The 12,890-nt window shown below is 43.2% G+C and overlaps 1 protein-coding gene across 7 annotated transcripts in view; it reads right to left on the bottom strand.

The window, feature by feature from the left end:
* Positions 1–12,890, bottom strand: part of NFATC2 (nuclear factor of activated T cells 2) — a 163,631-nt gene that overhangs the window by 118,383 nt on the left and 32,358 nt on the right. For 6 of the 7 annotated variants that reach the window (XM_077113995.1, XM_077113974.1, XM_077113979.1 and 3 more), the window contains exons 2-3: positions 11,290–12,322; positions 7,002–7,173 (exon numbers count right to left, since the gene is read on the bottom strand). In XM_077113995.1, the coding sequence (XP_076970110.1) occupies positions 7,002–7,173; positions 11,290–12,322 (1,205 nt within the window). The remainder of the gene's footprint in view (positions 1–7,001; positions 7,174–11,289; positions 12,323–12,890) is intronic. The other variant, XM_077114002.1, reaches the window with a different exon arrangement.

Genomic DNA, 12,890 nt, shown 5'->3' with positions numbered 1-12,890 from the left:
CACAGATAGTACAAAAGCTGAAACGCAACAGGAAGCAAACCACTGTCCCGTAATCTGCTTTACAAGATGAAATGGTGGAGACTTTTCCAGCCTCCTCTGGCTTGGGAGGCAGTGACCTGGCCAGGTGTGCCCCTGGCCCCTCACTCTTCACCTGGCAAAGCTTCACATTGTTCGCAGGGATGAAACACGATCTGGTTTCTGCATCTGTAAGGATTTTTCCTAAAAATCCTAAAGGAACTTCTCATGCTTTTTCCATATGTCTGACCATCTGTTTAAAAGAATCAAGAGAACTGTCTTTGGAGGTGAAAGCTACAACTTCACCTTCTCATACTTGGATTCTCTGACTTAAAGGATGACTTTCTGGTCATTCTTTTTAGTTGAAAACATGTTCCAAAGAGGGAATGGTAACATTTTTTCAAAAACACCCCAGCATAAGGATGGATCCGAAGTATAATGAAGTGTCCTTTGGGGGGCAGTTTGTGCCCAGGAGTGTGGCTAAAGGGTCCTAAGCGGCCAGAGAAGGGAGTAAATGACAATGGTGTTATACAGGCCACTCTCAACTGGGCTATTATTAAATCCCATAAACTGATGAGATAGGCAAACACTTAAAGCCCAGTCTTGCAAAGTTGCCTTTGAATGGAAGTTTTGTCTACCAAAGGACCATGGTACCCTGTCCTGAAATAGAAAGAGGAAATGATAGTGGCGTTCTGCCAAAAGGCTGGTAGCTCTTTTGAGGTGAATCAAATGGCCAGCGAATTAAGATTCCCTGTTTCTCCAGAACAAACTTTAGACTCATCTCATTGCAATGAGATTTTCAGAGGTTTATAGGAGAAACAACCCAGATCTGAGTTAATGGTGCACTTTCCCCAGCTAGACAATTCTTAGAAATCATATAAATATTCTCCTTCCCTTTTCTCCCTTTCTACTTGATAAACCTTTAGGTAGCATAGTTTTACTTATCCCTAGAGAGTATGACCCAGTAGCCTTGAGCCAAAGCTAATCCAAAGTTTGAATTTGTGGCCAAAACTTAAAAACAAGAAATTTCCCATTAAAAACTCCAATTCTTAGCTCATCTGGAAGTAAACTGGAAAACTGGGCCCATATGACACAATCAGCAAGGGCCGAATAGGGTCTGCCTCCTTGGGTCGAGACACACTCTGCTGTGGCCTGGCCCTCACCATTCCCTTTTGGCCCCTATTTGGCCAATTCAGTCATCTCCTTTAATTAGCTGGCCCCCACAAGCTTGTCAGTTTGTGACTCTGGTTTCTCTAGTCTCTTCTTTGGTTTGCTCTTTAGTTCACTGCTTCTGGGGAGCTGAAGTTGGTAGTAAGGGTGCAAGAAATAAAACTTTACAAGTGGATCCCTGCAAGCCCTCATAACTGAGCACGTAGTCTTTCGGTATTCAACAGGCTTGAGAGTTAGCAAGTCCAGAATTCTGTTTCTGAGCTCCAGGCTTATATATGTCCAACTTCTTATTTGGCATCTTTGCTTGGATACCTCCTAAGCTCTATATACTCTCCATGTACCAGACTAAACTCATGATCTTTCCCCAAAATGCTCCTTCCTTTCCAAGTGTTCCCTGGTTGCATGCACCTTATCCTGGCACATGGCACCACATCAACCCATTGAACCATCCACCCAGTTGCTCCTTCATCTCCCACATCCAAGTCAGCACCAAGTCCTGTGGAGCAAACCATATAATCCCCCCTGCCCTGGTACACCCCACTCCACACATCCTTGCCCTTTCACCACCTGGCACAGACACAGCCAACAAGCTCATCTCCTTGCTTTCTCCCTTGACCCTCTCTAACCCAGTGTCCAGCCTGAATGATCATAAAATGTTAAATCAGAACCATATTCCTCTCCTCCTTAAAATCCATTACTACTCCCCTAGCCTTACAACAAAACCCTGGCTCCTTACCTTGGCTTGTGAGCTCTGCACTGCCTGGCGCTGACAACCCATCATTCTCCAACCTAAACATCATGACACTGACTTTCTTTCAGTTCCTCAAACACACAAAGCTCTTCCCTGCCTCAGGGCCTTTGCATGTACTATGCTCTGGGCCTAGAACATGTCCCCACCACCACCAAAAGAGAGAGAGAAAGGACTTCATTCATCTCTGTGCTGGCTCTTTCCCCTGCTCCTGGTGTCATCTTATAAGTTAGCTCCTCAGAGAGGCTCCCCCAATCCAGGAGGTCTTCCAAGTACCTCCTCTTAGAATGGTTTGTTTTGTTGGAGCAGTTACCCCCAAGTTGTGAATCCAGTGGATGGATTCCTAATCAGCCATCACATCTTAGTTCAATCCAGGTATAAGTCTGGGAAGTCACTGCAGACCACCCTTGTCTGAACTCCCAGTGCTTCCTTGACCCACCCACACCTTAGCAGTAGCCACATCAAACTGCTCTGGTCTGCCTTCAACCTCCAACAGAGACTGAGCTCCACAAGGCAAGAACCGTGTCCATCTTGCCCATCATCATACCACACTGCCTACCACAGGCTGGCAAACAGTGGGTTTTCAACAAAATACTCGCCAAGCAAATGACCTGTGAGATGTGAAAAGTACTTAAGGTCTAGGGAAAAGTTTCTTCCAAGGCCAACTGACGTTCAAGGTGGAAAAAAAGAAAGAAAGCATATGTTATGTTTAAGGCTTTCAATTTTATATTTAGGAAGAAAGAGATAAATGGCACACACTAAATTTTTTCTTCAATGCCTATTTTTCTGCATGCTATATGGTGGGGGTCATATGTCATTCTTTTTTTCATGTGAGTATCTCCTTACTGCAGCACCATTGTTTTTCACTTGCTTGTTTGTTTGGGAAGTACATGGGCCAGGAATCAACCCGGGTTTAACGCATTTTATATCAAGAGGCAACATAATGCCACTCAGTATGCAAAAAAAATTGCAATTCCACAGTGCAGCAAATAAAAAAGAGTGGAGCTCAAATAACTGAGAAGGGAAAAGAAGCCATGCTAAAATACAAAAATAGAAACAGATAGAGAGATAGGGAAAGACAGAAAGCAAGAGAGAAGCCAGCAGAAGCATTGAGGCAATGTGCAAAATGGGGCTTTGTACTCTTTTTGGAACAAAAAGGGCAACCCTCCAGATTTCAGAAAGGGTTTCACACCTACCTAAAGGTTAAGAACAGTAATCGTCTTAAAGTTCCCTTCATTTTTCAAAGAAAATTTCAAAAACTGACATCCTGTGCTAAAAATTAGGGGCTAACACATTTCATTTTAAAGATGACACAACCTATTTAAAGATAAAACAACATTCCACACTGTCTTTTGAGGTCATAGTTACAAATTTCCAAATCGTACATTAGGCTTTTAAAGTGACAGGCAAGAAAGACAGGTGAGAGATTCCACTGCAGTATAGCAGGTGTCTTCTGGGCTGTTCATTCAGCTGATTCCATTTTCTAGAAGTTCCCATGGCCCCAGCCCCTGATGAACAGGTGAGCTGAGCCTGCCTCACACCTCCCTGATGATAGCTAGCTAGACCAGCAGCAGTCCCTTCCCCAACCAGGACCAATTAGAATCTTCCCCCAAGAATCAGTGTTTGGGCTCCAATTAGCTGGTGATGAGTGCTAGAATTAGAGAGCAACTAAAATCAGGGCAAGGAGTTTTATGGCCTGGGGCATGCAGCATTTTTCCAGGCCTTCTCTGCATGAGTGGTGGAAAGATTAGGAAATTTGGGCAGTGAGTAGCAAGACAATCTGGGTCCACATAACTGGTCCACCACTTCACAGCTATGACCTAGAACAAGTACCTTGACCTTTCAGCTAATTAGAACCTGCCTCAGAGGGCTCTTATGAAGACTGGACGTGTTAGCACATGGGAAGCTCTTGGAACAGGGTCTAACGTGGTAAATGCACAATGAGTGTTAACTATTATCATCATCATCATCTTCTAAAATGCATACTCCATATCGAGGATTTGGGATTGTTTTATGTATATTTTATGTATATACCAGAACCTAAAATATTTCTGATACATAAAAGGTACCCAATAAATATTTGTTGAATGATTCATGAATGAAAATTCTACACTGAAAGGAGAGAGACATGGAAATACCCTCTGTATTAGTTAGGGTTCTCTAGATAAACAGAATCAACAGGGAACACTTGCAAATATAAAATTTATAAAAGTGTCTCACGTGACTGCAGGAATGCAGAGTCCAAATCCACAGGGCAGGCTGCGAAGCCGACGACTCCAATGGAGGATCTGGATGAACTCCACAGGAGAGGCTCACCAGCCGAAGCAGGAATGGGGCCTATCTCCTCTGAGTCCTCCTTAAAAGGCTTCCCATGGTTAGATTTAGCATCACTAATTGTAGAAGACATATCCCTTTGGCTGATTACAAATGGAATCAGTTGTGGATGCAGCTGATGTGATCATGACCTAATCCTATGAAACGTCCTCATTGCAACAGACAGGCCAGTACTTGCCCAATCAGATAAACAGCTACCACAACTTGGCCAAGTTGACACATATTCCTAACCATGACACCCTTCGAACAGCTTTCCGTGGCCCCTTCTGCACCTGTCAAATCTGCTCTCCACTGAGAGTGAGGTCTTGTCAAAGCCTAAGTCAAAACATTTCTTTCTGGCTTGTGACCTTTCAGTAGTTCTTCCCATATTCAGGATAAAGACCAAACTCTCCTCCCAGCTTACCAGGTTCTGCAAGCTCTGGCTCTTTCCTACCTCTCTAACCTCTCCCTCCAGCCCTTCACACTCCAATCCCACTGGCCTCCCTAAATTCCTCTGGCATGGCCCCCTTCTATCTGCCTCTGGGCATTTGCACATGCTGTTGTGCCAGGCATACTTCAATTCTCAGTTTCAGTCTCCTCCTCAGGGAAGTCTTAGCCAGTGTTCTTTCCCAGAGCTCTGTGTACTTCTTTATGGTACTTGCCACAGTTTGTAATTTTATCATTTGCCTAATTTCTTAATCAATGTTTACTCTTTCCACTAGACCATGAGTTCCATGAAGAAAGAGGTCAGTTTCTTTTCTATTCTTCAGTGTATTTCACCACCAAGCGTAGTATATGGTACAAAGTAGATGCTCATCAAATACATGCTGAATGAATCGGCTTCTTGGGTCAGCAAACAAAGAAATCTTGGACTGTAATTTCCTAAGGCCAAATTCTCCTTGAGTGAATCTCGACCTCTTCATGCAGCTCCCTTCTCCTAATCTGCTGTGAATGAGTTTCTTTCTATATTATTCCCAAAAACTTTGACTCAAACACATAGACTAATAGCAGCCTCTAAGCCAGCAGGTTCCCTTTCTATAATAGAGTATCCTAGAACAATAATGACCAAAGACATATTTTTTCCACAAAGCAACTTCTAGGCCATGACAGGGAAACTGGTACCAAACTAGCCCTCCTACATAAACAACTATAAAATAGGACGAATGTACCCAAGGCAACTACTTTCAGGCATTAGACAACAGGTGGTACAAGACAGTGGTTCCTGAGGGAAAGAAAACTATGAAGTAAGTCCCTGGTCACCCAAGCTCTCTGCCCAGGACAATTTTCCTACATGAACAGTGGAATGTTGGAGTTCTGGCCCAGCCAGAGTGGAGAGACCTCCCCACCAGGCATCCAGAAAGGTTATGCCTTTGGAATTAGGACCATGCTTAGAATAAGGCTAATCTACATCCATCCTAACAAAGCCTAACACTAAGGCTCAAGAGATCTGCAGGGGAGACAGTTTGAAGGCTAAGCTTCATCAAGTAAGAAGGTCATGGGCTTTCTACAGATCTATCCTAATGAAGTATAAAGTCACGCCTACCTACACCAGTTTAAGGTGATCAGCCAGTAACTGAACTACCTTCAGAGGAAGGTAAAAGCCAGAGTACAATATCCAGTACACATCATCGTCCACAATGTCAGTGTACAATCAACAATACTAGATATGCAAAGAAACCAGAAAATGTGAATTATGGTCGAGAAAAATAAAGCAGTGAATAAAAACAGACCTTAGATGGCTGAGACATCAGGTTTAGCAAAAGCAATTGTCAGGATTTATAAGTTTCTAATAATATCATAGAAAACTTAAACTGGGAGTACACATTCAAATCACTTATGGAATATTTTGAATTTTTAAGTACAGTTTAAAAACAGTACAGTTAACTGTATTTTTAAGTATAGTTGCCTGGGCTCCACCCAAGTAGTTTTCTAATTAAGCAATTTTGGAGAATGCTCACAAATCTCCATTTTTATCAATCACTCTAGAGCGTTCTGAAGCACACTGAATTAAGAACCAGAGTCTTACCATGGAACACTTCTATTTTAAGGTAAATGCAGGAAAAAGAAATTAATTTAAATGAATTGAAGGTTCTGATTAATTGAGCTAGTTAGTGGGCATCAGTCAACCATTCCTTGTTAGCCAGCTGCATAATTAATGTTTCAAGTGTTTTGGAGAGGAAAAAAAACATATTTCTCTACTTACTTTGAAAAAAATACTTGAAGTTAAATCAAAAGCCACAGAAATTCAGGTACAAAACATCTTCACATCAGATATATAAAAATATTATAATAGAGATTGCTATATTTGTGAATAGGAAAAAAAGGCAAAAGGAAATACAGCCAAATGTTAACAATGGTTATTTTAGGTAGTTTGGTTGTGTGCAGTTTTAATTTTTCCTACTTTTCTGTATTTACAAGAGCATATTTTTCCTCAATAGTTTTCATCTAAAACTTGAATACAAAATGATGGCTGCAGAAACTTGTCCACATACAAACCTCTGAAAAACTCTTTCCCAATTACAAAGAGAAAGGAAGTATCTTGGGTGTGTAAATATCATTTCTGTCCTCACTCAGCTCAAGAAGATTAGCTGGATTAGTTTCTGATACTAATTCTATCTCAAATTTCATATTCCTCAGAAGAGTAGGAGGCTGTGCTACATATCTCATCCTAACAAACAACAGGTAGCACCTTAACACAAATGCATCACCAAGTAACAAACAAAGGGCAAAGAAGGCAAAGAATTCAAATCCATACCTGGACCACAGGGTGGCCACCAGTTGGAGCTTTGACAGCACCTCGGCTACCTTCTGTCTCATAGTGGGCCCGGTGATGTGGTTTGGGCTGTACCTCAATCCGCAGCTCATAGGAGCCCGATTGGCTGGATAGTGGCCACTCAAGTGGAGGGAGGGATGCAGTCACTGGGATGCTGAAAGAGGAACAGAATTAGTCAATATGAAACCTGTACAATAAACATAAATGGCCTATCTTCTGAAAATCATATCCAATGGGCATACGATTAAAATGCTGAGTTTTAGACACAGATTTCTCAGGCATGATAAGGAGTCTTCACAGGATAGAGCTCATCATTTTCCTTTTCCTTCTCTTCCATCTTGATGAAGACAATCTGACTATTATCTTAATTTATGAAGCAAATTCTACCTGCTATAACTTCTTTTATTCTGGGAATTTTGAAAAGCATACATCTTTCACCTTTCAAAAACATCTCCTAGCTAGCATGTTTTCCTTTTCCAGAGGAGCGGTGCAGAAAAAGGAAACTGAAGCAGATCAATGGACTTGCATGTGTCACTAACTTGCTGTGTGACTTTAAGCAAGCAACTTCACCTCTCTTATTCTCAGCTTCCTATTACAAATGCATGGAAAATGGAATCTGAAAGTTGGTGCAGCTCTTCTTTCTACAGCAGATGATCTCAACATATACTTTGAGGAAAAGCTATTTCCAATCACAGTCATTATATATAGGTTCAAATATAGGACATCTATCCACAGGGAGGTGTTGAGCCTTGGTATGGATAAGCCAAATACTCAGATCCCTGATATCAAATGAAGAGTAACATACTCAAGTTCAAGTCCCAGCTCCACCACTAACTACCTTGTAACTTTGAGCAAATGCCTCTACCATCCTAAGATTTAGTTTCCACAACTGTAAAATGGGGATACTGCGATCATGTAAAGTGCTAAGCATAAGTACTCAATATATTAGCTGTAATTATAATTTTCTTATTATACATATATATATATTTCAAATGAGTAATTATTTCCTATAGATTACCTAATTTAGTTATATTAGGTATATGTACGTTCACTTCTGAAGTCATAGGGTCTTTGAGGGTATGTGGTAAGTTTCACTTTCTTACAGAGTTTCAACATACATGTCAGATATGTGATATGTGGTTAGAATTACAGTTGACTGAGGTCTTGGAGATCTGTCTGGACCATTCTTTCTGAGCTTCATTAGAAGGTGAAAACCTCTTCCCAAGAACATAGAGCAAAACATAGCCAAGGCTTCAACTCATGTCTCTTGACTCCCAGCCCAACATTACATCCATAGCCCCACACTGCCTCTTATCTTACTGAGTCAAAACAGGCCCAAGAAAAGATTCCATTCATGGAAAGCCTCAAGAATTATGCCTGACATTCAGTAGGTACTCAGATAATACTCATCAAAAGGATGGATGGATGGATGGATAGATGGACAGATGGATGGATGGATGGATAGACGGATGGATGGATGGATAAACTAATGAATGGGTAGTTTTATTTTTAAAAAGCCCTAAATATTCAAAATTTCTTTGATGTGGCAAATGCATGGATTTGTGTCACCAGGTCTGATCTGGCACACAGGCAGGAATCATTGATCCAATCAGAGTACTTTATCCCACTAAGCTCTAAGCTGCTAGAGGCCCAACATTATTAACTGGTCTCAGTTAAGGACGTGCAATGAAACCAATTCTACTCCTGTTCTAGCAAAGCACTACTAAGGGGAGGCCTGAGGGATTAGCACCCCCATAAACTCCATCAGTGCTACAGCCCAATTTAAACATCTAATCTGAGTTAAAATAGAACCCTCACTATGCAAGCAAATTCCCACCCCTTCTTCCCAACCAGATTGCATCTTTAAAAGAAATTCTATAACCATCCCCGTAGTCTTAAGGTATCGACCTTCGTTACAGTACCAAGATGCCTTCAAGCTTCTGCCCACAGCCAAGGAGTTTTATTTATTAAATACCCTTATTCTTATCAAGTATGCAAGTTTAAATTTTAAAACTAATGTTTATAAATAAGGCTCATAAAAATTTGCTTTAGTCCTGCAGTAATATTCTTTGAGGTATCAAAAACTTAGTGAGTAGAAGAGTCATAGGATATCTTTAAGCATCAATTTATAATTTTGTTTGGTTCTCTGGGATAAGTCTTTGGCAACTGAAATGCAATCTTAAGAACTGAACCATCCAAGCCAGTCTGAAATTCTGTATCTGAATCCCAGCTCTCTGAGATGATCGCTACCATAAGTCTTCCCTGGATGCTTCATCCTCTCAAACTTTTAATAGAATATGCTTGACAATATTGCATTGGCCAGCACAGATTGGCCAAACTTCAGAACCTCACATAACAAGCCATAGAATGGAGAGGAAAGGATTGTTTAAATAAGAAAAGCTAATATATTATGTATATCATAATCATATTTTATATTAATGATCCTCCCCATTCCTACTCATTAAATAAAATCATAATATACTTATTGATTTGTAGTTGACAAAATGAAGTATTAGGAATCTTGTATTCTAGTTTCCAGCTCAGTCATTAACTAGCTGGGTGATTGTGGGCAAGTCACTTCTTTTCTCTAAGCACAGGCTCTTAAATCTGTACCAGGAGTTAGTCTTCAGCAGCATTTCTTAAGGTGGATCTGTGACACTTTAGTTACAGAACTCAGATAACCCTGACCAAAGAAACTCTGAAGTCACTGCACATTTTGTCCAGGGTAGAAGAGGCCCAGGGAATACTAGAACACTAAAGGTTCTGAGAAGGCCTGCACAAGGGTCTCTAATAACTATTTAACCTAGAAATGCCTTTGTTTAAGGAATTGATTGATTCTCTTGGCACTGGTGTTCTCAGAACCTGCTTTGGAAGAAACACCAGATTGGGCACCCACTACAGTCCACTTGAGTCTGGTGTGGAGCTGAGTGAGGCCCCATGGACAGAGACCCTGGCCGCATTCATCCTGCTTCAGTCAGAACAGCCCTATCATGATTTATTGCAGTTCTCAACTGTACTCAATATTTTATCCAATTCAATATTTCAGTCATCAACTCTATTTTTTAGCCAGTGGGGGCTTTTAATTGCTAAAAGCAAAAATATTTTGGAAACCATTGGGATAATGGTAGCAATACGGGGCCCCAGATTTTCTTCCTCTCAAATGGATAAGATAACACCTGCTTTTAACATCTCTGCCTCATTTTTCTTGTCATCAAAATTAAGATAAAAATAATACCTACCAAACTGGTTTTATGTGAGAATTAAATGATATAATACCTAAGAGTAGCTCGAATTGTCTCTGGCACGTAGCAAGCGTGCTTAAATGTTGGTGCCTATTATCATCATCACGCTAAAGCCTGCTGTGAGGTCAATCTCCGAGCACAAGCCTTGTCAAAGAGGAAGCACTTCCTACACATCAATGTGTGGGCTTTATGCCAAGAGCATAACATACATCATCTCAGCTCACCCTTGCAAAAACTCCCTGAGGTAGGTGCTATTATTATCCTCACTTACAGAAGTCAGACCAAGGTCCTAAATAGTTCTCAGTAAGAAAGAATGTCCTGATCAGTTAACAATTTCTATGCTGGGCATGGCATCAAAAAGGTATTTGGTGAGAAAAGAAGATCCTGATTGATTAGTAACATCTACACTGGGCACCATATCAGAATGTAGCACCAGAGATGCCCATGATCACACACCAGTGAGTGGCAAGCCAGGACTCAGATCCAGTCCTGAGAGACCCCAAAAACCAGCTACATGCTTATCCACAGGCAGCTCCTCAGCTAGCTAAGAGATACAATGACTCATACATTGCATTTATTTTTAGGGCTTCCACATCCCCAAGTGCAGAGCTCAGGTACATAGCAGATACCAATAAACATCAATTTCTCCTATAATCAGATAGCAGATTCCATGTATTGGGGCTTGCTATGTGCGTACTGAAACATTTGCTCCGTGAAGGGCAGATATTTTAGCCTATTTCTTTCACCACTGCACCCCTGTACCTATAACATTACCTGGCCTGCAGTAGGTACTTAGTAAGCACTCCTGAATGAATCATCCAGGCACCATTTAGGCATACACATGCATCATCACCTGGTGAGTCAGGTATACTTAGCTGTACCCATTTTGCAGATGAGGAAACTGTGGCTCAAGTGGCAGAGCCAATATTTAACCCCAGTCCATCTACTCTGAAATCCTATGCCCATAACCAAAAAACCTTCCCTGAAAACTAATCCATTGAGTAAGATGTCTTCAAAATCCAACTCACCTGCAGATGGGAATGGCAGGCACCAGCTGCTTGGGCCAAGCAGGCGGCACCAGCAGGATGGACTCGGGGGCCGAGTTCCTCCTCTCCTCCTGTTCACAGGGTCCCAGGAACTCCACAGCTGGGTAAATGTGGCGGGGCAAGCTGGCCTTGGACGGGGTGGCGGACACAGGTGATGGGTCCGGGCTGGTCTTCCACATCTTGGGGGGGATCCCACAAGGCGAGTCGGGGGCGAGGCTGTTGAGGGCATCCATGAGGATGGCAGAGCCCGCTGTGGGTGGGTACCCAGCTGAGGCACCGTCGTCCCGGGGGACCACAAGAGGCGAGGGCTGGGGCGAGGGGCTCCGGGAGCGCTGGGGTGAGGCTCCGGGCAGCGGGGTAACCAAAGCCTCGGCGGCGCACGAATGCCTCCGCTTGGCACCAGGCGATGAGGAGCGGGAGGCCGGACGGGGCACGGGCGAGTGGTGGCCCAGACGGGTGTCCTCGGCGAGGCTGCTTCGAGGTGACATTATTGGCGAGGTTCTGGGGGAATAATGAGCAGGGATGTTTTGAAACTGGGGACACAGGTCGTCGGGCCCGCCGTCATTAGGCGAGACGCAGGGCGAGGTGTAGGGGGAGAAGGTGTCGGAAATGAAGCTGGCAGAGGAGCCGCTGCTAGCGGGGCTCAAGCAAAGCGGTTCGCGGTAGCCCTCGAAGCCAGGCACGGGCAGAGTGAACCTCGGGCCGGCAGGCGCCCCCGACAGGGGCAGCTGCTCTACCAGAAGGCCAGCGTCTCTCCCACGGAGGGGGCCCCCTGCCTGTATCAGTTCGTGGGATGGAGTGATCTCGATCCGGGGGCTCAGGCCTGAGGCCCCCATTGGCTTGGCCGGGCTCAGAAAGTTCTGGGGCCCTACCCGATCCGGCTCTCCGAACCGGCCCAGGGGCTCGCCAGAGAGACTGGCGAGGGGGCTGTATGGCTTGAGGCCATAGTCCAGGACATCATCGGGGTACGCAAGTCCAGAGGGTGGGCTGACGACCTTATGTGCATTCGGCTCTTCTGGAAAGAGAAGGGGGGAAGGAGGGGTCTTTTTAAGCCTCTAAAACAGAACTTCCCATGCAGAGCAATCAAGGGTTGGGCTTTCTTTTGTGTTTTTGACTTTTGTTTTTTAATCCCCACCACACCAAACTCCAAGTAGAACCTTCATCCCTCACCAAAAGGAGAGTGAGGCCTTTCCACCCCCAATTCCTTAAAGAGAGATTAAAGTGGAGGGATTTTAGTGCAGGTGCATGGAGCACAATGCGTCCAAGCTATTGTACCCAGAGCCAGCAGGCTGAGGAGATGTGCTGGGCTAATAACTTCCAAATATTTTTTTCTTTTTTTTGAAACATAACCCATACAAGAAACACATTTTATTTCACAACCCAGTTCACACCATCATATACATTCACAACTGAAAGAAAACCTTCACAGGACAATACTTACCCTCCAATGCATAATGCAATCATCCTCCCTTCTGCTCTGGGTCATTTTGGTTAAATGCTGGTACAAACCCATTAAACTCATTTCCTATCCCACCAGTGGGTCTTGAGCCAGAGTTTGAAAAATACTAATCTAGGCCAACCTA

This window comes from Tamandua tetradactyla, chromosome 1 (genome assembly GCF_023851605.1).
Source record: "Tamandua tetradactyla isolate mTamTet1 chromosome 1, mTamTet1.pri, whole genome shotgun sequence".
NCBI classification, from domain to species: Eukaryota; Metazoa; Chordata; class Mammalia; order Pilosa; family Myrmecophagidae; genus Tamandua; species Tamandua tetradactyla.
Note: the sequence above shows the minus strand (reverse complement) of the source record. Positions and strands in the feature narration are given on the sequence as shown.